This window comes from Oncorhynchus clarkii, chromosome 12, assembly GCF_045791955.1.
Source record: "Oncorhynchus clarkii lewisi isolate Uvic-CL-2024 chromosome 12, UVic_Ocla_1.0, whole genome shotgun sequence".
NCBI lineage: Eukaryota > Metazoa > Chordata > Actinopteri > Salmoniformes > Salmonidae > Oncorhynchus > Oncorhynchus clarkii.
Genome location: NC_092158.1, coordinates 91,084,479 through 91,112,429, shown reverse-complemented (window position 1 = coordinate 91,112,429; position 27,951 = coordinate 91,084,479). Strand labels below are relative to the sequence as shown.

General features: G+C 42.5%; 1 protein-coding gene across 1 annotated transcript in view; it reads left to right on the top strand.

The window, feature by feature from the left end:
• Positions 1-27,951, top strand: part of LOC139422599 (regulator of G-protein signaling 9-like) — a 48,035-nt gene that overhangs the window by 4,053 nt on the left and 16,031 nt on the right. Inside the window, exons 5-7 of the mRNA XM_071173745.1 lie at positions 21,394-21,445; positions 26,312-26,370; positions 26,903-26,979. Coding sequence (XP_071029846.1) covers positions 21,394-21,445; positions 26,312-26,370; positions 26,903-26,979 — 188 coding nt within the window. The remainder of the gene's footprint in view (positions 1-21,393; positions 21,446-26,311; positions 26,371-26,902; positions 26,980-27,951) is intronic.

Here is a 27,951-nt window from a genome sequence, read left to right as displayed (position 1 = left end):
CTTGTAACTACCTGCGTCTATCTCCCTGTAACTACCTGTGTCTATCTACCTGTATCTACCTGTGTCTATCTACCTGTATCTCCCTGTAACTACCTGTGTCTATATCCCTGTAACTACCTGTGTCTATCTACCTGTATCTACCTGTGTCTATCTACCTGTATCTCCCTGTAACTACCTGTGTCTATATCCCTGTAACTACCTGTGTCTATCTACCTGTATCTCCCTGTAACTACCTGTGTCTATCTACCTGTAACTACCTGCGTCTATCTCCCTGTAACTACCTGTGTCTATCTACCTGTATTTCCCTGTAACTACCTGTGTCTATATCCCTGTAACTACCTGTGTCTATCTACCTGTATCTACCTGTGTCTATCTACCTGTATCTCCCTGTAACTACCTGTGTCTATATCCCTGTAACTACCTGTGTCTATCTACCTGTATCTACCTGTGTCTATCTACCTGTATCTCCCTGTAACTACCTGTGTCTATATCCCTGTAACTACCTGTGTCTATCTACCTGTAACTCCCTGTAACTACCTGTGACTATATCCCTGTAACTACCTGTGTCTATCTACCTGTATCTACCTGTGTCTATCTACCTGTATCTACCTGTGTCTATCTACCTGTATCTCCCTGTAACTACCTGTGTCTATATCCCTGTAACTACCTGTGTCTATCTACCTGTATCTACCTGTGTCTATCTACCTGTATCTCCCTGTAACTACCTGTGTCTATCTACCTGTATCTCCCTGTAACTAACTGTAACTACCTGTGTCTATCTACCTGTATCTACCTGTGTCTATCTACCTGTATCTCCCTGTAACTACCTGTGTCTATATCCCTGTAACTACCTGTGTCTATCTACCTGTATCTACCTGTGTCTATCTACCTGTATCTCCCTGTAACTACCTGTGTCTATATCCCTGTAACTACCTGTGTCTATCTACCTGTAACTACCTGTGTCTATCTACCTGTAACTACCTGTGTCTATCTACCTGTATCTCCCTGTAACTACATGTGTCTATCTACCTGTATCTCCCTGTAACTATCTGTGTCTATATCCCTGTAACTACCTGTGTCTATCTACCTGTAACTACCTGCGTCTATCTCCCTGTAACTACCTGTGTCTATCTACCTGTATCTCCCTGTAACTACCTGTGTCTATATCCCTGTAACTACCTGTGTCTATCTACCTGTATCTACCTGTGTCTATCTACCTGTATCTCCCTGTAACTACCTGTGTCTATATCCCTGTAACTACCTGTGTCTATCTACCTGTATCTACCTGTGTCTATCTACCTGTATCTCCCTGTAACTAACTGTAACTACCTGTGTCTATCTACCTGTATCTACCTGTGTCTATCTACCTGTATCTCCCTGTAACTACCTGTGTCTATATCCCTGTAACTACCTGTGTCTATATCCCTGTAACTACCTGTGTCTATCTACCTGTATCTCCCTGTAACTACCTGTGACTATATCCCTGTAACTACCTGTGTCTATCTACCTGTATCTATCTGTGTCTATCTACCTGTATCTCCCTGTAACTACCTGTGTCTATATCCCTGTAACTACCTGTGTCTATCTACCTGTATCTACCTGTGTCTATCTACCTGTATCTCCCTGTAACTACCTGTGTCTATATCCCTGTAACTACCTGTGTCTATCTACCTGTATCTCCCTGTAACTACCTGTGTCTGTCTACCTGTATCTACCTGTGTCTATCTACCTGTATCTCACTGTAACTACCTGTGTCTATCTACCTGTATCTCCCTGTAACTACCTGTGTCTATCTACCTGTATCTCCCTGTAACTACCTGCGTCTATCTCCCTGTAACTACCTGTGTCTATCTACCTGTATCTCCCTGTAACTACCTGTGTCTATATCCCTGTAACTACCTGTGTCTATCTACCTGTATCTACCTGTGTCTATCTACCTGTATCTCCCTGTAACTACCTGTGTCTATATCCCTGTAACTACCTGTGTCTATCTACCTGTATCTACCTGTGTCTATCTACCTGTATCTCCCTGTAACTACCTGTGTCTATATCCCTGTAACTACCTGTGTCTATCTACCTGTATCTCCCTGTAACTACCTGTGACTATATCCCTGTAACTACCTGTGTCTATCTACCTGTATCTATCTGTGTCTATCTACCTGTATCTCCCTGTAACTACCTGTGTCTATATCCCTGTAACTACCTGTGTCTATCTACCTGTATCTACCTGTGTCTATCTACCTGTATCTCCCTGTAACTACCTGTGTCTATATCCCTGTAACTACCTGTGTCTATCTACCTGTATCTCCCTGTAACTACCTGTGTCTGTCTACCTGTATCTACCTGTGTCTATCTACCTGTATCTCACTGTAACTACCTGTGTCTATCTACCTGTATCTCCCTGTAACTACCTGTGTCTATCTACCTGTATCTCCCTGTAACTAACTGTAACTACCTGTGTCTATCTACCTGTGTCTATATCCCTGTAACTACCTGTGTCTATATCCCTGTAACTACCTGTGTCTATCTACCTGTATCTCCCTGTATCTACCTGTGTCTATATCCTTGTAACTACCTGCGTCTATCTCCCTGTAACTACCTGTGTCTATCTACCTGTATCTACCTGTGTCTATCTACCTGTATCTCCCTGTAACTACCTGTGTCTATATCCCTGTAACTACCTGTGTCTATCTACCTGTATCTACCTGTGTCTATCTACCTGTATCTCCCTGTAACTACCTGTGTCTATATCCCTGTAACTACCTGTGTCTATCTACCTGTATCTCCCTGTAACTACCTGTGTCTATCTACCTGTAACTACCTGCGTCTATCTCCCTGTAACTACCTGTGTCTATCTACCTGTATCTCCCTGTAACTACCTGTGTCTATATCCCTGTAACTACCTGTGTCTATCTACCTGTATCTACCTGTGTCTATCTACCTGTATCTCCCTGTAACTACCTGTGTCTATATCCCTGTAACTACCTGTGTCTATCTACCTGTATCTACCTGTGTCTATCTACCTGTATCTCCCTGTAACTACCTGTGTCTATATCCCTGTAACTACCTGTGTCTATCTACCTGTAACTCCCTGTAACTACCTGTGACTATATCCCTGTAACTACCTGTGTCTATCTACCTGTATCTACCTGTGTCTATCTACCTGTATCTACCTGTGTCTATCTACCTGTATCTCCCTGTAACTACCTGTGTCTATATCCCTGTAACTACCTGTGTCTATCTACCTGTATCTACCTGTGTCTATCTACCTGTATCTCCCTGTAACTACCTGTGTCTATCTACCTGTATCTCCCTGTAACTAACTGTAACTACCTGTGTCTATCTACCTGTATCTACCTGTGTCTATCTACCTGTATCTCCCTGTAACTACCTGTGTCTATATCCCTGTAACTACCTGTGTCTATCTACCTGTATCTACCTGTGTCTATCTACCTGTATCTCCCTGTAACTACCTGTGTCTATATCCCTGTAACTACCTGTGTCTATCTACCTGTAACTACCTGTGTCTATCTACCTGTAACTACCTGTGTCTATCTACCTGTATCTCCCTGTAACTACATGTGTCTATCTACCTGTATCTCCCTGTAACTATCTGTGTCTATATCCCTGTAACTACCTGTGTCTATCTACCTGTAACTACCTGCGTCTATCTCCCTGTAACTACCTGTGTCTATCTACCTGTATCTCCCTGTAACTACCTGTGTCTATATCCCTGTAACTACCTGTGTCTATCTACCTGTATCTACCTGTGTCTATCTACCTGTATCTCCCTGTAACTACCTGTGTCTATATCCCTGTAACTACCTGTGTCTATCTACCTGTATCTACCTGTGTCTATCTACCTGTATCTCCCTGTAACTACTTGTGTCTATATCCCTGTAACTACCTGTGTCTATCTACCTGTATCTCCCTGTAACTACCTGTGACTATATCCCTGTAACTACCTGTGTCTATCTACCTGTATCTATCTGTGTCTATCTACCTGTATCTCCCTGTAACTACCTGTGTCTATATCCCTGTAACTACCTGTGTCTATCTACCTGTATCTACCTGTGTCTATCTACCTGTATCTCCCTGTAACTACCTGTGTCTATATCCCTGTAACTACCTGTGTCTATCTACCTGTATCTCCCTGTAACTACCTGTGTCTGTCTACCTGTATCTACCTGTGTCTATCTACCTGTATCTCACTGTAACTACCTGTGTCTATCTACCTGTATCTCCCTGTAACTACCTGTGTCTATCTACCTGTATCTCCCTGTAACTAACTGTAACTACCTGTGTCTATCTACCTGTGTCTATATCCCTGTAACTACCTGTGTCTATATCCCTGTAACTACCTGTGTCTATCTACCTGTATCTCCCTGTAACTACCTGTGTCTATATCCTTGTAACTACCTGCGTCTATCTCCCTGTAACTACCTGTGTCTATCTACCTGTGTCTATCTACCTGTATCTCCCTGTAACTACCTGTGTCTATATCCCTGTAACTACCTGTGTCTATCTACCTGTATCTACCTGTGTCTATCTACCTGTATCTCCCTGTAACTACCTGTGTCTATATCCCTGTAACTACCTGTGTCTATCTACCTGTATCTCCCTGTAACTACCTGTGTCTATCTACCTGTAACTACCTGCGTCTATCTCCCTGTAACTACCTGTGTCTATCTACCTGTATCTCCCTGTAACTACCTGTGTCTATATCCCTGTAACTACCTGTGTCTATCTACCTGTATCTACCTGTGTCTATCTACCTGTATCTCCCTGTAACTACCTGTGTCTATATCCCTGTAACTACCTGTGTCTATCTACCTGTATCTACCTGTGTCTATCTACCTGTATCTCCCTGTAACTACCTGTGTCTATATCCCTGTAACTACCTGTGTCTATCTACCTGTAACTACCTGTGTCTATCTACCTGTAACTACCTGTGTCTATCTACCTGTATCTCCCTGTAACTACATGTGTCTATCTACCTGTATCTCCCTGTAACTATCTGTGTCTATATCCCTGTAACTACCTGTGTCTATCTACCTGTAACTACCTGCGTCTATCTCCCTGTAACTACCTGTGTCTATCTACCTGTATCTCCCTGTAACTACCTGTGTCTATATCCCTGTAACTACCTGTGTCTATCTACCTGTATCTACCTGTGTCTATCTACCTGTATCTCCCTGTAACTACCTGTGTCTATATCCCTGTAACTACCTGTGTCTATCTACCTGTATCTACCTGTGTCTATCTACCTGTATCTCCCTGTAACTACTTGTGTCTATATCCCTGTAACTACCTGTGTCTATCTACCTGTATCTCCCTGTAACTACCTGTGACTATATCCCTGTAACTACCTGTGTCTATCTACCTGTATCTATCTGTGTCTATCTACCTGTATCTCCCTGTAACTACCTGTGTCTATATCCCTGTAACTACCTGTGTCTATCTACCTGTATCTACCTGTGTCTATCTACCTGTATCTCCCTGTAACTACCTGTGTCTATATCCCTGTAACTACCTGTGTCTATCTACCTGTATCTCCCTGTAACTACCTGTGTCTGTCTACCTGTATCTACCTGTGTCTATCTACCTGTATCTCACTGTAACTACCTGTGTCTATCTACCTGTATCTCCCTGTAACTACCTGTGTCTATCTACCTGTATCTCCCTGTAACTAACTGTAACTACCTGTGTCTATCTACCTGTGTCTATATCCCTGTAACTACCTGTGTCTATATCCCTGTAACTACCTGTGTCTATCTACCTGTATCTCCCTGTAACTACCTGTGTCTATATCCTTGTAACTACCTGCGTCTATCTCCCTGTAACTACCTGTGTCTATCTACCTGTGTCTATCTACCTGTATCTCCCTGTAACTACCTGTGTCTATATCCCTGTAACTACCTGTGTCTATCTACCTGTATCTACCTGTGTCTATCTACCTGTATCTCCCTGTAACTACCTGTGTCTATATCCCTGTAACTACCTGTGTCTATCTACCTGTATCTCCCTGTAACTACCTGTGTCTATCTACCTGTAACTACCTGCGTCTATCTCCCTGTAACTACCTGTGTCTATCTACCTGTATCTCCCTGTAACTACCTGTGTCTATATCCCTGTAACTACCTGTGTCTATCTACCTGTATCTACCTGTGTCTATCTACCTGTATCTCCCTGTAACTACCTGTGTCTATATCCCTGTAACTAATGTGTCTATCTACCTGTATCTACCTGTGTCTATCTACCTGTATCTCCCTGTAACTACCTGTGTCTATATCCCTGTAACTACCTGTGTCTATCTACCTGTAACTCCCTGTAACTACTTGTGACTATATCCCTGTAACTACCTGTGTCTATCTACCTGTATCTACCTGTGTCTATCTACCTGTATCTACCTGTGTCTATCTACCTGTATCTCCCTGTAACTACCTGTGTCTATATCCCTGTAACTACCTGTGTCTATCTACCTGTATCTACCTGTGTCTATCTACCTGTATCTCCCTGTAACTACCTGTGTCTATCTACCTGTATCTCCCTGTAACTAACTGTAACTACCTGTGTCTATCTACCTGTATCTACCTGTGTCTATCTACCTGTATCTCCCTGTAACTACCTGTGTCTATATCCCTGTAACTACCTGTGTCTATCTACCTGTAACTCCCTGTAACTCCCTGTAACTACCTGTGACTATATCCCTGTAACTACCTGTGTCTACCTACCTGTATCTACCTGTGTCTATCTACCTGTATCTACCTGTGTCTATCTACCTGTATCTCCCTGTAACTACCTGTGTCTATATCCCTGTAACTACCTGTGTCTATCTACCTGTATCTACCTGTGTCTATCTACCTGTATCTCCCTGTAACTACCTGTGTCTATCTACCTGTATCTCCCTGTAACTAACTGTAACTACCTGTGTCTATCTACCTGTATCTACCTGTGTCTATCTACCTGTATCTCCCTGTAACTACCTGTGTCTATATCCCTGTAACTACCTGTGTCTATCTACCTGTATCTACCTGTGTCTATCTACCTGTATCTCCCTGTAACTACCTGTGTCTATATCCCTGTAACTACCTGTGTCTATCTACCTGTAACTACCTGTGTCTATCTACCTGTAACTACCTGTGTCTATCTACCTGTATCTCCCTGTAACTACATGTGTCTATCTACCTGTATCTCCCTGTAACTATCTGTGTCTATATCCCTGTAACTACCTGTGTCTATCTACCTGTATCTACCTGTGTCTATCTACCTGTATCTCCCTGTAACTACCTGTGTCTATCTCCCTGTAACTACCTGTGTCTATATCCCTGTAACTACCTGCGTCTATCTCCCTGTAACTACCTGTGTCTATCTCCCTGTAACTACCTGTGTCTATCTACCTGTATCTCCCTGTAACTACCTGTGTCTATATCCCTGTAACTACCTGTGTCTATCTACCTGTATCTACCTGTGTCTATCTACCTGTATCTCCCTGTAACTACCTGTGTCTATATCCCTGTAACTACCTGTCTATCTACCTGTATCTCCCTGTAACTACCTGTGTCTATCTCCCTGTAACTACCTGTGTCTATATCCCTGTAACTACCTGCGTCTATCTCCCTGTAACTACCTGTGTCTATCTCCCTGTAACTACCTGTGTCTATCTACCTGTATCTCCCTGTAACTACCTGTGTCTATCTCCCTGTAACTACCTGTGTCTATCTACCTGTATCTCCCTGTAACTACCTGTGTCTATATCCCTGTAACTACCTGTCTATCTACCTGTATCTCCCTGTAACTACCTGTGTCTATCTACCTGTATCTACCTGTGTCTATCTACCTGTATCTCCCTGTAACTACCTGTGTCTATCTACCTGTATCTCCCTGTAACTACCTGTGTCTATCTACCTGTATCTCCCTGTAACTAACTGTAACTACCTGTGTCTATCTACCTGTGTCTATATCCCTGTAACTACCTGTGTCTATATCCCTGTAACTACCTGTCTATCTACCTGTATCTCCCTGTAACTACCTGTGTCTATCTACCTGTATCTACCTGTGTCTATCTACCTGTATCTCCCTGTAACTACCTGTGTCTATCTACCTGTATCTCCCTGTAACTACCTGTGTCTATCTACCTGTATCTCCCTGTAACTAACTGTAACTACCTGTGTCTATCTACCTGTGTCTATATCCCTGTAACTACCTGTGTCTATATCCCTGTAACTACCTGTGTCTATCTACCTGTATCTCCCTGTAACTACCTGTGTCTATATCCTTGTAACTACCTGCGTCTATCTCCCTGTAACTACCTGTGTCTATCTACCTGTATCTACCTGTGTCTATCTACCTGTATCTCCCTGTAACTACCTGTGTCTATATCCCTGTAACTACCTGTGTCTATCTACCTGTATCTACCTGTGTCTATCTACCTGTATCTCCCTGTAACTACCTGTGTCTATATCCCTGTAACTACCTGTGTCTATCTACCTGTATCTCCCTGTAACTACCTGTGTCTATCTACCTGTAACTACCTGCGTCTATCTCCCTGTAACTACCTGTGTCTATCTACCTGTATCTCCCTGTAACTACCTGTGTCTATATCCCTGTAACTACCTGTGTCTATCTACCTGTATCTACCTGTGTCTATCTACCTGTATCTCCCTGTAACTACCTGTGTCTATATCCCTGTAACTACCTGTGTCTATCTACCTGTATCTACCTGTGTCTATCTACCTGTATCTCCCTGTAACTACCTGTGTCTATATCCCTGTAACTACCTGTGTCTATCTACCTGTAACTCCCTGTAACTACCTGTGTCTATATCCCTGTAACTACCTGTGTCTATCTACCTGTATCTACCTGTGTCTATCTACCTGTATCTCCCTGTAACTACCTGTGTCTATATCCCTGTAACTACCTGTGTCTATCTACCTGTATCTACCTGTGTCTATCTACCTGTATCTCCCTGTAACTACCTGTGTCTATATCCCTGTAACTACCTGTGTCTATCTACCTGTAACTCCCTGTAACTACCTGTGACTATATCCCTGTAACTACCTGTGTCTATCTACCTGTATCTACCTGTGTCTATCTACCTGTATCTCCCTGTAACTACCTGTGTCTATATCCCTGTAACTACCTGTGTCTATCTACCTGTATCTACCTGTGTCTATCTACCTGTATCTCCCTGTAACTACCTGTGTCTATATCCCTGTAACTACCTGTGTCTATCTACCTGTATCTACCTGTGTCTATCTACCTGTATCTCCCTGTAACTACCTGTGTCTATCTACCTGTATCTCCCTGTAACTAACTGTAACTACCTGTGTCTATCTACCTGTATCTACCTGTGTCTATCTACCTGTATCTCCCTGTAACTACCTGTGTCTATATCCCTGTAACTACCTGTGTCTATCTACCTGTATCTACCTGTGTCTATCTACCTGTATCTCCCTGTAACTACCTGTGTCTATATCCCTGTAACTACCTGTGTCTATCTACCTGTAACTACCTGTGTCTATCTACCTGTAACTACCTGTGTCTATCTACCTGTATCTCCCTGTAACTACATGTGTCTATCTACCTGTATCTCCCTGTAACTATCTGTGTCTATATCCCTGTAACTACCTGTGTCTATCTACCTGTATCTACCTGTGTCTATCTACCTGTATCTCCCTGTAACTACCTGTGTCTATATCCCTGTAACTACCTGTCTATCTACCTGTATCTCCCTGTAACTACCTGTGTCTATCTCCCTGTAACTACCTGTGTCTATATCCCTGTAACTACCTGCGTCTATCTCCCTGTAACTACCTGTGTCTATCTCCCTGTAACTACCTGTGTCTATCTACCTGTATCTCCCTGTAACTACCTGTGTCTATCTCCCTGTAACTACCTGTGTCTATCTACCTGTATCTACCTGTGTCTATCTACCTGTATCTCCCTGTAACTACCTGTGTCTATATCCCTGTAACTACCTGTCTATCTACCTGTATCTCCCTGTAACTACCTGTGTCTATGTACCTGTATCTACCTGTGTCTATCTACCTGTATCTCCCTGTAACTACCTGTGTCTATCTACCTGTATCTCCCTGTAACTACCTGTGTCTATCTACCTGTATCTCCCTGTAACTAACTGTAACTACCTGTGTCTATCTACCTGTGTCTATATCCCTGTAACTACCTGTGTCTATATCCCTGTAACTACCTGTGTCTATCTACCTGTATCTCCCTGTAACTACCTGTGTCTATATCCTTGTAACTACCTGCGTCTATCTCCCTGTAACTACCTGTGTCTATCTACCTGTATCTACCTGTGTCTATCTACCTGTATCTCCCTGTAACTACCTGTGTCTATATCCCTGTAACTACCTGTGTCTATCTACCTGTATCTCCCTGTAACTACCTGTGTCTATCTACCTGTAACTACCTGCGTCTATCTCCCTGTAACTACCTGTGTCTATCTACCTGTATCTCCCTGTAACTACCTGTGTCTATATCCCTGTAACTACCTGTGTCTATCTACCTGTATCTACCTGTGTCTATCTACCTGTATCTCCCTGTAACTACCTGTGTCTATATCCCTGTAACTACCTGTGTCTATCTACCTGTATCTACCTGTGTCTATCTACCTGTATCTCCCTGTAACTACCTGTGTCTATATCCCTGTAACTACCTGTGTCTATCTACCTGTAACTCCCTGTAACTACCTGTGACTATATCCCTGTAACTACCTGTGTCTATCTACCTGTATCTACCTGTGTCTATCTACCTGTATCTCCCTGTAACTACCTGTGTCTATATCCCTGTAACTACCTGTGTCTATCTACCTGTATCTACCTGTGTCTATCTACCTGTATCTCCCTGTAACTACCTGTGTCTATATCCCTGTAACTACCTGTGTCTATCTACCTGTATCTCCCTGTAACTACCTGTGTCTATCTACCTGTATCTACCTGTGTCTATCTACCTGTATCCCCCTGTAACTACCTGTGTCTATCTACCTGTATCTCCCTGTATCTACCTGTGTCTATCTACCTGTATCTCCCTGTAACTAACTGTAACTACCTGTGTCTATCTACCTGTGTCTATATCCCTGTAACTACCTGTGTCTATATCCCTGTAACTACCTGTGTCTATCTACCTGTATCTCCCTGTAACTACCTGTGTCTATATCCTTGTAACTACCTGCGTCTATCTCCCTGTAACTACCTGTGTCTATCTACCTGTATCTACCTGTGTCTATCTACCTGTATCTCCCTGTAACTACCTGTGTCTATATCCCTGTAACTACCTGTGTCTATCTACCTGTATCTACCTGTGTCTATCTACCTGTATCTCCCTGTAACTACCTGTGTCTATATCCCTGTAACTACCTGTGTCTATCTACCTGTATCTCCCTGTAACTACCTGTGACTATATCCCTGTAACTACCTGTGTCTATCTACCTGTATCTATCTGTGTCTATCTACCTGTATCTCCCTGTAACTACCTGTGTCTATATCCCTGTAACTACCTGTGTCTATCTACCTGTATCTACCTGTGTCTATCTACCTGTATCTCCCTGTAACTACCTGTGTCTATATCCCTGTAACTACCTGTGTCTATCTACCTGTATCTCCCTGTAACTACCTGTGTCTGTCTACCTGTATCTACCTGTGTCTATCTACCTGTATCTCACTGTAACTACCTGTGTCTATCTACCTGTATCTCCCTGTAACTACCTGTGTCTATCTACCTGTATCTCCCTGTAACTAACTGTAACTACCTGTGTCTATCTACCTGTGTCTATATCCCTGTAACTACCTGTGTCTATATCCCTGTAACTACCTGTGTCTATCTACCTGTATCTCCCTGTAACTACCTGTGTCTATATCCTTGTAACTACCTGCGTCTATCTCCCTGTAACTACCTGTGTCTATCTACCTGTATCTACCTGTGTCTATCTACCTGTATCTCCCTGTAACTACCTGTGTCTATATCCCTGTAACTACCTGTGTCTATCTACCTGTATCTACCTGTGTCTATCTACCTGTATCTCCCTGTAACTACCTGTGTCTATATCCCTGTAACTACCTGTGTCTATCTACCTGTATCTCCCTGTAACTACCTGTGTCTATCTACCTGTAACTACCTGCGTCTATCTCCCTGTAACTACCTGTGTCTATCTACCTGTATCTCCCTGTAACTACCTGTGTCTATATCCCTGTAACTACCTGTGTCTATCTACCTGTATCTACCTGTGTCTATCTACCTGTATCTCCCTGTAACTACCTGTGTCTATATCCCTGTAACTACCTGTGTCTATCTACCTGTATCTACCTGTGTCTATCTACCTGTATCTCCCTGTAACTACCTGTGTCTATATCCCTGTAACTACCTGTGTCTATCTACCTGTAACTCCCTGTAACTACCTGTGACTATATCCCTGTAACTACCTGTGTCTATCTACCTGTATCTACCTGTGTCTATCTACCTGTATCTACCTGTGTCTATCTACCTGTATCTCCCTGTAACTCCCTGTGTCTATATCCCTGTAACTACCTGTGTCTATCTACCTGTATCTACCTGTGTCTATCTACCTGTATCTCCCTGTAACTACCTGTGTCTATCTACCTGTATCTCCCTGTAACTAACTGTAACTACCTGTGTCTATCTACCTGTATCTACCTGTGTCTATCTACCTGTATCTCCCTGTAACTACCTGTGTCTATATCCCTGTAACTACCTGTGTCCATCTACCTGTATCTACATGTGTCTATCTACCTGTATCTCCCTGTAACTACCTGTGTCTATATCCCTGTAACTACCTGTGTCTATCTACCTGTAACTACATGTGTCTATCTACCTGTAACTACCTGTGTCTATCTACCTGTATCTCCCTGTAACTACATGTGTCTATCTACCTGTATCTCCCTGTAACTATCTGTGTCTATATCCCTGTAACTACCTGTGTCTATCTACCTGTATCTCCCTGTAACTACCTGTGTCTATATCCCTGTAACTACCTGTCTATCTACCTGTATCTCCCTGTAACTACCTGTGTCTATCTCCCTGTAACTACCTGTGTCTATATCCCTGTAACTACCTGCGTCTATCTCCCTGTAACTACCTGTGTCTATCTCCCTGTAACTACCTGTGTCTATCTACCTGTATCTCCCTGTAACTACCTGTGTCTATATCCCTGTAACTACCTGTGTCTATCTACCTGTATCTACCTGTGTCTATCTACCTGTATCTCCCTGTAACTACCTGTGTCTATATCCCTGTAACTACCTGTCTATCTACCTGTATCTCCCTGTAACTACCTGTGTCTATCTCCCTGTAACTACCTGTGTCTATATCCCTGTAACTACCTGCGTCTATCTCCCTGTAACTACCTGTGTCTATCTCCCTGTAACTACCTGTGTCTATCTACCTGTATCTCCCTGTAACTACCTGTGTCTATCTCCCTGTAACTACCTGTGTCTATCTACCTGTATCTACCTGTGTCTATCTACCTGTATCTCCCTGTAACTACCTGTGTCTATATCCCTGTAACTACCTGTCTATCTACCTGTATCTCCCTCTAACTACCTGTGTCTATCTACCTGTATCTACCTGTGTCTATCTACCTGTATCTCCCTGTAACTACCTGTGTCTATCTACCTGTATCTCCCTGTAACTAACTGTAACTACCTGTGTCTATCTACCTGTAACTACCTGTGTCTATATCCCTGTAACTACCTGTGTCTATCTACCTGTATCTCCCTGTAACTACCTGTGTCTATATCCTTGTAACTACCTGCGTCTATCTCCCTGTAACTACCTGTGTCTATCTACCTGTATCTACCTGTGTCTATCTACCTGTATCTCCCTGTAACTACCTGTGTCTATATCCCTGTAACTACCTGTGTCTATCTACCTGTATCTACCTGTGTCTATCTACCTGTATCTCCCTGTAACTACCTGTGTCTATATCCCTGTAACTACCTGTGTCTATCTACCTGTATCTCCCTGTAACTACCTGTGTCTATCTACCTGTAACTACCTGCGTCTATCTCCCTGTAACTACCTGTGTCTATCTACCTGTATCTCCCTGTAACTACCTGTGTCTATATCCCTGTAACTACCTGTGTCTATCTACCTGTATCTACCTGTGTCTATCTACCTGTATCTCCCTGTAACTACCTGTGTCTATATCCCTGTAACTACCTGTGTCTATCTACCTGTATCTACCTGTGTCTATCTACCTGTATCTCCCTGTAACTACCTGTGTCTATATCCCTGTAACTACCTGTGTCTATCTACCTGTAACTCCCTGTAACTACCTGTGTCTATATCCCTGTAACTACCTGTGTCTATCTACCTGTATCTACCTGTGTCTATCTACCTGTATCTCCCTGTAACTACCTGTGTCTATATCCCTGTAACTACCTGTGTCTATCTACCTGTATCTACCTGTGTCTATCTACCTGTATCTCCCTGTAACTACCTGTGTCTATATCCCTGTAACTACCTGTGTCTATCTACCTGTAACTCCCTGTAACTACCTGTGACTATATCCCTGTAACTACCTGTGTCTATCTACCTGTATCTACCTGTGTCTATCTACCTGTATCTCCCTGTAACTACCTGTGTCTATATCCCTGTAACTACCTGTGTCTATCTACCTGTATCTACCTGTGTCTATCTACCTGTATCTCCCTGTAACTACCTGTGTCTATATCCCTGTAACTACCTGTGTCTATCTACCTGTATCTACCTGTGTCTATCTACCTGTATCTCCCTGTAACTACCTGTGTCTATCTACCTGTATCTCCCTGTAACTAACTGTAACTACCTGTGTCTATCTACCTGTATCTACCTGTGTCTATCTACCTGTATCTCCCTGTAACTACCTGTGTCTATATCCCTGTAACTACCTGTGTCTATCTACCTGTATCTACCTGTGTCTATCTACCTGTATCTCCCTGTAACTACCTGTGTCTATATCCCTGTAACTACCTGTGTCTATCTACCTGTAACTACCTGTGTCTATCTACCTGTAACTACCTGTGTCTATCTACCTGTATCTCCCTGTAACTACATGTGTCTATCTACCTGTATCTCCCTGTAACTATCTGTGTCTATATCCCTGTAACTACCTGTGTCTATCTACCTGTATCTACCTGTGTCTATCTACCTGTATCTCCCTGTAACTACCTGTGTCTATATCCCTGTAACTACCTGTCTATCTACCTGTATCTCCCTGTAACTACCTGTGTCTATCTCCCTGTAACTACCTGTGTCTATATCCCTGTAACTACCTGCGTCTATCTCCCTGTAACTACCTGTGTCTATCTCCCTGTATCTACCTGTGTCTATCTACCTGTATCTCCCTGTAACTACCTGTGTCTATCTCCCTGTAACTACCTGTGTCTATCTACCTGTATCTACCTGTGTCTATCTACCTGTATCTCCCTGTAACTACCTGTGTCTATATCCCTGTAACTACCTGTCTATCTACCTGTATCTCCCTGTAACTACCTGTGTCTATGTACCTGTATCTACCTGTGTCTATCTACCTGTATCTCCCTGTAACTACCTGTGTCTATCTACCTGTATCTCCCTGTAACTACCTGTGTCTATCTACCTGTATCTCCCTGTAACTAACTGTAACTACCTGTGTCTATCTACCTGTGTCTATATCCCTGTAACTACCTGTGTCTATATCCCTGTAACTACCTGTGTCTATCTACCTGTATCTCCCTGTAACTACCTGTGTCTATATCCTTGTAACTACCTGTGTCTATCTACCTGTATCTCCCTGTAACTAACTGTAACTACCTGTGTCTATCTACCTGTGTCTATATCCCTGTAACTACCTGTGTCTATATCCCTGTATCTACCTGTGTCTATCTACCTGTATCTCCCTGTAACTACCTGTGTCTATATCCCTGTAACTACCTGTGTCTATCTACCTGTATCTACCTGTGTCTATCTACCTGTATCTCCCTGTAACTACCTGTGTCTATATCCCTGTAACTACCTGTGTCTATCTACCTGTATCTCCCTGTAACTACCTGTGTCTATCTACCTGTAATTACCTGCGTCTATCTCCCTGTAACTACCTGTGTCTATCTACCTGTATCTCCCTGTAACTACCTGTGTCTATATCCCTGTAACTACCTGTGTCTATCTACCTGTATCTACCTGTGTCTATCTACCTGTATCTCCCTGTAACTACCTGTGTCTATATCCCTGTAACTACCTGTGTCTATCTACCTGTATCTACCTGTGTCTATCTACCTGTATCTCCCTGTAACTACCTGTGTCTATATCCCTGTAACTACCTGTGTCTATCTACCTGTAACTCCCTGTAACTACCTGTGACTATATCCCTGTAACTACCTGTGTCTATCTACCTGTATCTACCTGTGTCTATCTACCTGTATCTCCCTGTAACTACCTGTGTCTATATCCCTGTAACTACCTGTGTCTATCTACCTGTATCTACCTGTGTCTATCTACCTGTATCTCCCTGTAACTACCTGTGTCTATATCCCTGTAACTACCTGTGTCTATCTACCTGTATCTCCCTGTAACTACCTGTGTCTATCTACCTGTATCTACCTGTGTCTATCTACCTGTATCTCCCTGTAACTACCTGTGTCTATCTACCTGTATCTCCCTGTAACTACCTGTGTCTATCTACCTGTATCTCCCTGTAACTAACTGTAACTACCTGTGTCTATCTACCTGTGTCTATATCCCTGTAACTACCTGTGTCTATATCCCTGTAACTACCTGTGTCTATCTACCTGTATCTCCCTGTAACTACCTGTGTCTATATCCTTGTAACTACCTGCGTCTATCTCCCTGTAACTACCTGTGTCTATCTACCTGTATCTACCTGTGTCTATCTACCTGTATCTCCCTGTAACTACCTGTGTCTATATCCCTGTAACTACCTGTGTCTATCTACCTGTATCTACCTGTGTCTATCTACCTGTATCTCCCTGTAACTACCTGTGTCTATATCCCTGTAACTACCTGTGTCTATCTACCTGTATCTACCTGTGTCTATCTACCTGTATCTCCCTGTAACTACCTGTGTCTATATCCCTGTAACTACCTGTGTCTATCTACCTGTAACTACCTGTGTCTATCTACCTGTAACTACCTGTGTCTATCTACCTGTATCTCCCTGTAACTACCTGTGTCTATCTACCTGTATCTCCCTGTAACTACCTGTGTCTATATCCCTGTAACTACCTGTGTCTATCTACCTGTATCTACCTGTGTCTATCTACCTGTATCTACCTGTGTCTATCTACCTGTATCTCCCTGTAACTACCTGTGTCTATATCCCTGTAACTACCTGTGTCTATCTACCTGTATCTACCTGTGTCTATCTACCTGTATCTCCCTGTAACTACCTGTGTCTATATCCCTGTAACTACCTGTGTCTATCTACCTGTATCTCCCTGTAACTACCTGTGTCTATCTACCTGTAACTACCTGCGTCTATCTCCCTGTAACTACCTGTGTCTATCTACCTGTATCTCCCTGTAACTACCTGTGTCTATATCCCTGTAACTACCTGTGTCTATCTACCTGTATCTACCTGTGTCTATCTACCTGTATCTCCCTGTAACTACCTGTGTCTATATCCCTGTAACTACCTGTGTCTATCTACCTGTATCTACCTGTGTCTATCTACCTGTATCTCCCTGTAACTACCTGTGTCTATATCCCTGTAACTACCTGTGTCTATCTACCTGTAACTCCCTGTAACTACCTGTGACTATATCCCTGTAACTACCTGTGTCTATCTACCTGTATCTACCTGTGTCTATCTACCTGTATCTACCTGTGTCTATCTACCTGTATCTCCCTGTAACTACCTGTGTCTATATCCCTGTAACTACCTGTGTCTATCTACCTGTATCTACCTGTGTCTATCTACCTGTATCTCCCTGTAACTACCTGTGTCTATCTACCTGTATCTCCCTGTAACTAACTGTAACTACCTGTGTCTATCTACCTGTATCTACCTGTGTCTATCTACCTGTATCTCCCTGTAACTACCTGTGTCTATATCCCTGTAACTACCTGTGTCCATCTACCTGTATCTACATGTGTCTATCTACCTGTATATCCCTGTAACTACCTGTGTCTATATCCCTGTAACTACCTGTGTCTATCTACCTGTAACTACCTGTGTCTATCTACCTGTAACTACCTGTGTCTATCTACCTGTATCTCCCTGTAACTACATGTGTCTATCTACCTGTATCTCCCTGTAACTATCTGTGTCTATATCCCTGTAACTACCTGTGTCTATCTACCTGTATCTACCTGTGTCTATCTACCTGTATCTCCCTGTAACTACCTGTGTCTATATCCCTGTAACTACCTGTCTATCTACCTGTATCTCCCTGTAACTACCTGTGTCTATCTCCCTGTAACTACCTGTGTCTATATCCCTGTAACTACCTGCGTCTATCTCCCTGTAACTACCTGTGTCTATCTCCCTGTAACTACCTGTGTCTATCTACCTGTATCTCCCTGTAACTACCTGTGTCTATCTCCCTGTAACTACCTGTGTCTATCTACCTGTATCTACCTGTGTCTATCTACCTGTATCTCCCTGTAACTACCTGTGTCTATATCCCTGTAACTACCTGTCTATCTACCTGTATCTCCCTGTAACTACCTGTGTCTATGTACCTGTATCTACCTGTGTCTATCTACCTGTATCTCCCTGTAACTACCTGTGTCTATCTACCTGTATCTCCCTGTAACTACCTGTGTCTATCTACCTGTATCTCCCTGTAACTAACTGTAACTACCTGTGTCTATCTACCTGCGTCTATCTCCCTGTAACTACCTGTGTCTATCTACCTGTATCTACCTGTGTCTATCTACCTGTATCTCCCTGTAACTACCTGTGTCTATATCCCTGTAACTACCTGTGTCTATCTACCTGTATCTCCCTGTAACTACCTGTGTCTATCTACCTGTAATTACCTGCGTCTATCTCCCTGTAACTACCTGTGTCTATCTACCTGTATCTCCCTGTAACTACCTGTGTCTATATCCCTGTAACTACCTGTGTCTATCTACCTGTATCTACCTGTGTCTATCTACCTGTATCTCCCTGTAACTACCTGTGTCTATATCCCTGTAACTACCTGTGTCTATCTACCTGTATCTACCTGTGTCTATCTACCTGTATCTCCCTGTAACTACCTGTGTCTATATCCCTGTAACTACCTGTGTCTATCTACCTGTAACTCCCTGTAACTACCTGTGACTATATCCCTGTAACTACCTGTGTCTATCTACCTGTATCTACCTGTGTCTATCTACCTGTATCTCCCTGTAACTACCTGTGTCTATATCCCTGTAACTACCTGTGTCTATCTACCTGTATCTACCTGTGTCTATCTACCTGTATCTCCCTGTAACTACCTGTGTCTATATCCCTGTAACTACCTGTGTCTATCTACCTGTATCTCCCTGTAACTACCTGTGTCTATCTACCTGTATCTACCTGTGTCTATCTACCTGTATCTCCCTGTAACTACCTGTGTCTATCTACCTGTATCTCCCTGTAACTACCTGTGTCTATCTACCTGTATCTCCCTGTAACTAACTGTAACTACCTGTGTCTATCTACCTGTGTCTATATCCCTGTAACTACCTGTGTCTATATCCCTGTAACTACCTGTGTCTATCTACCTGTATCTCCCTGTAACTACCTGTGTCTATATCCTTGTAACTACCTGCGTCTATCTCCCTGTAACTACCTGTGTCTATCTACCTGTATCTACCTGTGTCTATCTACCTGTATCTCCCTGTAACTACCTGTGTCTATATCCCTATAACTACCTGTGTCTATCTACCTGTATCTACCTGTGTCTATCTACCTGTATCTCCCTGTAACTACCTGTGTCTATATCCCTGTAACTACCTGTGTCTATCTACCTGTATCTACCTGTGTCTATCTACCTGTATCTCCCTGTAACTACCTGTGTCTATATCCCTGTAACTACCTGTGTCTATCTACCTGTAACTACCTGTGTCTATCTACCTGTAACTACCTGTGTCTATCTACCTGTATCTCCCTGTAACTACCTGTGTCTATCTACCTGTATCTCCCTGTAACTACCTGTGTCTATATCCCTGTAACTACCTGTGTCTATCTACCTGTATCTACCTGTGTCTATCTACCTGTATCTCCCTGTAACTACCTGTGTCTATATCCCTGTAACTACCTGTCTATCTACCTGTATCTCCCTGTAACTACCTGTGTCTATCTCCCTGTAACTACCTGTGTCTATATCCCTGTAACTACCTGCGTCTATCTCCCTGTAACTACCTGTGTCTATCTCCCTGTAACTACCTGTGTCTATCTACCTGTATCTCCCTGTAACTACCTGTGTCTATCTCCCTGTAACTACCTGTGTCTATCTACCTGTATCTACCTGTGTCTATCTACCTGTATCTCCCTGTAACTACCTGTGTCTATATCCCTGTAACTACCTGTCTATCTACCTGTATCTCCCTGTAACTACCTGTGTCTATCTCCCTGTAACTACCTGTGTCTATCTACCTGTATCTCCCTGTAACTACCTGTGTCTATCTACCTCTATATCCCTGTAACTACCTGTGTCTATCTACCTGTATCTCCCTGTAACTACCTGTGTCTATCTCCCTGTATCTACCTGTGTCTATCTCCCTGTAACTACCTGTGTCTATCTCCCTGTAACTACCTGTGTCTATCTCCCTGTAACTACCTGTGTCTATCCACCTGTATCTCCCTGTATCTACCTGTGTCTAACTACCTGTATCTCCCTGTAACTACCTGTGTCTATCTACCTGTATCTCCCTGTAACTACCTGTGTCTATCTACCTGTATCTCCCTGTAACTAACTGTGTCTATCTACCTGTATCTCCCTGTAACTACCTGTGTCTATCTACCTCTATATCCCTGTAACTACCTGTGTCTATCTACCTGTGTCTCCCTGTAACTACCTGTGTCTATCTACCTGTAACTACCTGTGTCTATCTCCCTGTATCTCCCTGTAACTAACTGTGTCTATCTACCTGTATCTCCCTGTAACTACCTGTGTCTATCTACCTCTATATCCCTGTAACTACCTGTGTCTATCTACCTGTGTCTCCCTGTAACTACCTGTGTCTATCTACCTGTAACTACCTGTGTCTATCTCCCTGTAACTACCTGTGTCTATCTACATGTGTCTCCCTGTAACTACCTGTGTCTATCTACCTGTAACTACCTGTGTCTATCTACCTGTAACCACCTGTGTCTATCTCCCTGTATCTCCCTGGAACTACCCGTGTCAGAGGCAGAGCAAATGACTAATCTTCATGTCACTGTCTGTCCCAACCTTTCCGCAGACCCCTTATTTCTGGCCCGTGCAGAAGTGGCCCGCTGAGGACATAGACTATGGTGGGTTTCTCTTCTGTAGTGGCCCCTCTGAGGACATAGACTATGGTGGGTTTATCTTCTGTAGTGGCCCCTCTGAGGACATAGACTATGGTGGGTTTATCTTCTGTAGTGGCCCCTCTGAGAACATAGACTATGGTGGGTTTATCTTCTGTAGTGGCCCCTCTGAGAACATAGACTATGGTGGGTTTATCTTCTGTAATGGCCCCTCTGAGAACATAGACTATGGTGGGTTTATCTTCTGTAATGGCCCCTCTGAGGACATAGACTATGGTGGGTTTATCTTCTGTAGTGGCCCCTCTGAGGACATAGACTATGGTGGGTTTATCTTCTGTAGTGGCCCCTCTGAGGACATAGACTATGGTGGGTTTATCTTCTGTAGTGGCCCCTCTGAGGACATAGACTATGGTGGGTTTATCTTCTGTAGTGGCCCCTCTGAGGACATAGACTATGGTGGGTTTATCTTCTGTAGTGGCCCCTCTGAGGACATAGACTATGGTGGGTTTATCTTCTGTAGTGGCCCCTCTGAGGACATAGACTATGGTGGGTTTATCTTCTGTAGTGGCCCCTCTGAGGACATAGACTATGGTGGGTTAACCTTCTGTAGTGAAAGGAGAGTGAATGTCCAGTCACTGTCAGATACTTATTTGTATGTATTTAAACAAATAATAAATGAGTGTGTAGATCAGCTTCAATACTGCAGATAGATTGTGGCTTCTATCTGTAACAGCTGTTGGAAGGAGTGGAGGACCAAGGTGCAGTACGTGTTCATCTTTTATTAAAATAACTGAACACTGATTAACCAAAAATAACAAAGAGAATGAACAAAAACCGAAACAGTTCTGTCTGGTGCAGAAAGACACAAAACAACTACCCACAAAACCCATGTTGGAAAAAGCTACCTAAGTATGGATCTCAATCAGAGACAACGATAGACAGCTGCCTCTGATTGAGAACCACACCCGGCCAAACAACAAAGAAATACAAAACATAGAATGCCCACTCTAGTCACACCCTGGCCTAACCAAAATATTTTCAGCAAACTTAACGTGTAAATATTTGTATGAACATAACAATTTTCAACAACTGAGACATAAACTGAACAAGTTCCACAGACATGTGACTAACAGAAATGGAATATTGTGTCCCCTGAACAAAGGAGGGTCAAATTCAAAAGTAACAGTCATCATCTGGTGTGGCCACCAGCTGCATTAAGTACTGCAGTGCATCTCCTCCTCATGGACTGCACCAGATTTGCCAGTTCTTGCTTTGAGATGTTACCCCACTCTTCCACCAAGGCACCTGCAAGTTCCCAGACATTTCTGGGGGGAATGTCCCTAGCCCTCAACCTCCGATCCAAAAGGTCCCAGACGTGGCTGTTTGAGGTTGTGGACAGGTGTCTTTTATACTGATAACAAGTTCAAACAGGTGCCATTAATACAGGTAACGAGTGGAGGACAGAGGAGCCTCTTAAAGAAGAAGTTACAGGTCTGTGAGAGCCAGAAATCTTGCTTGTTTGTAGGTGACCAAATACTTATTTTCCACCATAATTTGCAAATAAATTCATTAAAAATCCTACAATGTGATTTTCTTTTCTCATTTTGTCTGTCATAGTTGAAGTGTACGTACCTATGATGAAAATTACAGGCCTCTCATCTTTTTAAGTGGGAGAACTTGCACAATTGGTGGCTGACTAAATACTTTTTTGTCCCACTGTATAAGACAGTTGCAAGAATTTTATATAAAAATGGAAAATGGAAAATCTCAAAGTTTTAATCTAGCATTGTTTTGTGTATCACTGTGACACGGAGTCAGTAGATTGAAAATATCTTCCCAATTATTTAGCAGTCTCTATGGCACAGCTGTCAATGTTTTGGTACTTAATAAGTGAAACTGGTACACTTATTTATTTATCACAATTTTCTTTAACCAATGTTGGTCTTTAGTTCAGGGCCGACAGACAACTTCCTGCCTTTCTCTCCCTTCCACTTGCCTCTTCCATTTGTGCGGTAATGCTGCAATTAGTTGGTTGTAATTTTGGGTACAGCAAATATTTCCATATATTTATGTTAGCTGTGTCCTATTTATGATATAATTTACAAAGATTATACTTTTTTTTTTATTCTCAAATTATTATTTTTTAAAAATCAATTAACCATAATAATAGTTGTTTTATTTGTTCTGTCTTTTCTGGTGAATTAAACTGAAATTGCAACCAACTTTCTATGGCTTGTTTTAAAAATAGCAATATTTTGGAGATTATTTCATTTTCAAATAACCGCAAGTGAGAGGTTGTAGTCTGAATAAAGGGAAAAAAAGGCCATTATTGAACATGGGGTCAGACATGCTTACTAATCTGCTAGAGAACCAGTTCAGATTTAAGTAGAACTTTTGTATGACTGAGGCCTTTAAGTGAGAGATCTAATGCTTTAATATTTATAATTTCATATTTATTATATAAATAGGCCCATTTAATTCTGGCTTCCCATTCCAAATAAAATTTAATATTTTTTTGCTCATATAATTTAAAAAACAGGTCGCTAGGTGTAGGCAAGACCATAAGCAAATAGGTGAACTGGGATATGACTAAAGAGTTAATCAGGGTAAACTGGGATATGACTAAAGAGTTAATCAGGGTAAACTGGGATATGACTAAAGGAGTTAATCAGGGTAAACTGGGATATGACTAAAGAGTTAATCAGGGTAAACTGGGATATGACTAAAGAGTTAATCAGGGTAAACTGTGATATGACTAAAGAGTTAATCAGGGTAAACTGGGATATGACTATAGGAGTTAATCAGGGTAAACTGGGATATGACTAAAGAGTTAATCAGGGTAAACTGGGATATGACTACAGGAGTTAATCAGGGTAAACTGGGATATGACTAAAGAGTTAATCAGGGTAAACTGGGATATGACTAAAGGAGTTAATCAGGGTAAACTGGGATATGACTAAAGAGTTAATCAGGGTAAACTGGGATATGACTAAAGGAGTTAATCAGGGTAAACTGGGATCTGACTAAAGAAGTTAATCAGGGTAAACTGAGATCTGACTAAAGGAGTTAATCAGGGTAAACTGGGATCTGACTAAAGAAGTTAATCAGGGTAAACTGAGATCTGACTAAAGGAGTTAATCAGGGTAAACTGGGATCTGACTAAAGAAGTTAGTCAGGGTAAACTGGGATATGACGAAAGAGTTAATCAGGGTAAACTGGGATATGACTAAAGAGTTAATCAGGGTAAAAGGGATCTGACTAAAGGAGTTAATCAGGGTAAACTGGGATCTGACTAAAGAAGTTAATCAGGGTAAACTGAGATCTGACTAAAGGAGTTAATCAGGGTAAACTGGGATATGACTAAAGAGTTAATCAGGGTAAACTGGGATATGACTAAAGAGTTAATCAGGGTAAAAGGGATCTGACTAAAGGAGTTAATCAGGGTAAACTGGGATCTGACTAAAGAAGTTAATCAGGGTAAACTGAGATCTGACTAAAGGAGTTAATCAGGGTAAACTGGGATATGACTAAAGAGTTAATCAGGGTAAACTGGGATATGACTAAAGAGTTAATCAGGGTAAACTGGGATATGACTAAAGAGTTAATCAGGGTAAAAGGGATATGACTAAAGAGTTGATCAGGGTAAACTGGGATATGACTAAAGAGTTAATCAGGGTGATTTTTTTCACAAATAGACAGGTATTTTCCTTTCCATGGTAGCAAGATCTTATCTATTTTTGCTGAGTTTCTATTAAAATGTATTATTGTAGTGAGATAACTTCTTTCTTTCGGGATATGAATACCGAGTCTGTCAACTTCACCGTCAGACCATTTTATTGGTAAACTACACGGTAATGTAAAAGTTATATATTTTTAGTGATCCAATATGTAACATAGTAAGTACACTTATCACAATTTGTTTGTAATCCAGAGAGGTTAGGAAAATTATCTAGATCCTCTATGAGGCTGTGGAGGGATCCAGATTGTGGATTGAAAAGAAGACATGAATCGTCAGCGTTTCAATGACACCTGTTTTTAAGCTGTCATCTACTTCTTAGTGTGACTGTTGTTCCAGCCATTTAAGATAGTGACACAATAACATTCTGAGTCACATGTTAAGTAACATTCTGAGTCACATGTTCAGATAGTGACACAATAACATTCTGAGTCACATGTTCAGATAGTGACACAATAAACATTCTGGGTCACATGTTCAGATAGTGACACAATAAACATTCTGGGTCACATGTTCAGATAGTGACACAATAAACATTCTGAGTCACATGTTCAGATAGTGACACAATAAACATTCTGGGTCACATGTTCAGATAGTGACACAATAACATTCTGAGTCACATGTTCAGATAGTGACACAATAACATTCTGAGTCACATGTTCAGATAGTGACACAATAAACATTCTGGGTCACATGTTCAGATAGTGACACAATAAACATTCTGGGTCACATGTTCAGATAGTGACACAATAAACATTCTGGGTCACATGTTCAGATAGTGACACAATAAACATTCTGAGTCACATGTTCAGATAGTGACACAATAAACATTCTGAGTCACATGTTCAGATAGTGACACAATAAACATTCTGGGTCACATGTTCAGATAGTGACACAATAAACATTCTGGGTCACATGTTCAGATAGTGACACAATAAACATTCTGAGTCACATGTTCAGATAGTGACACAATAAACATTCTGGGTCACATGTTCAGATAGTGACACAATAAACATTCTGAGTCACATGTTCTCACGTAGACAAGCTGATGATGTATTGGCCCAGTTTTCTGCACCAGGCTGAGGTAAAGATGTGGTGAATAACATGTCGTATACTCCCCCTCTCTCTCCCTAAAGCCATCTACCTGGCCAGGAGAAACATCCGGAAGAAGGGGATGCTGGAGCCCTATGAGCAGGTACTACGGGTGGGGGGTGGGGGGGGGATGCTGGAGCCCTATGAGCAGGTACTACGGGCGGGGGGGGGGTGCTGGTGCCCTATGAGCAGGTACTACGGGGGGGGATGCTGGAGCCCTATGAGCAGGTACTACGGGCGGGGGGGGGGTGCTGGTGCCCTATGAGCAGGTACTACGGGGGGGGATGCTGGAGCCCTATGAGCAGGTACTACGGGGGGGGGGGGGGGGGGGTGCACATCTTAAATAAATCCCACTTACTACGACAGTGATATGCTGTTGTCTCACCTAGCTATCTCTGGATAAGAGCGTCTGCTAAATGACAACAATGTTAATGTCAGGTGCTGTAGCTGTCTCACCCATAGGGCTGTAGTGGTGGTTTAAGGGCTATATTATGTTTGCTGGGGGTTCCTAAGCAGGATGGAGGAGATATATATTTCTTTACACACATGAATCTGTTCTTTCAGCGCCGGGGGATTTTGTCGTCTAACTATTTGACTTTTAGTTATTTTAGCCAAACATCTGTTGTTTTCAACAGCAACACTACGACAATCTCCACAAATGGATGAACCCCAAGTGGGATTTCATCGTGATGCAGGCTACCGAGCAGTACAAGTATGTAACCTTCAGTTGTCTGAAGACTGGATTAGACCGCTGTTTATGTGTTGGTAGGGACCCACACACTGTGCAGGCTTTTGATCCAGACCAGCATTAACATGTCTGAATGACCTAATCAAGAGCTGTGTGATGATTCAGACCAGCATTAGCATGTCTGAATGACCTAATCAAGAGCTGTGTGATGATTCAGACCAGCATTAACATGTCTGAATGACCTAATCAAGAGCTGTGTGATGATTCAGACCAGCATTAACATGTCTGAATGACCTAATCAAGAGCTGTGTGATGATTCAGACCAGCATTAACATGTCTGATTCACCTAATCATGAGCTGTGTGATTATTTGAATCAGATGTGTTAGTGCTTGGATGAATAAAAGCCTGCACACCTTGTGGGTCCCCAAGACCAGGTGTAATTCAATAGTGACCTGTCTCTCTTTGTCTCCTGTATCTCCTGTCTCTCTTTGTCTCCTGTCTCTCCTTTCTCTCTTTGTCTCCTGTCTCTCTTTGTCTCCTGTCTCTCCTGTCTCTCTTTGTCTCCTGTCTCTCCTGTCTCTCTTTGTCTCCTGTCTCTCCTGTCTCTCTTTGTCTCCTGTCTCTCTTTGTCTCCTGTCTCTCCTGTCTCTCTTTGTCTCCTGTCTCTCCTGTCTCTCTTTGTCTCCTGTCTCTCCTGTCTCTCTTTGTCTCCTGTCTCTCCTGTCTCTCTTTGTCTCCTGTCTCTCCTTGTCTCTCTTTGTCTCCTGTCTCTCCTGTCTCTCTTTGTCTCCTGTCTCTCTTTGTCTCCTGTATCTCCTGTCTCTCTTTGTCTCCTGTCTCTCCTGTCTCTCTTTGTCTCCTGTCTCTCTTTGTCTCTCTTTGTCTCCTGTCTCTCTTTGTCTGTATCTACCTCCTTTCCCCTGTCTGTTTCTCCTGTATGTGTTCTGACTGTTTCTGTCTCCTGTCTGTCCTGTCTGTCTGTCTGTCTCTCTTTG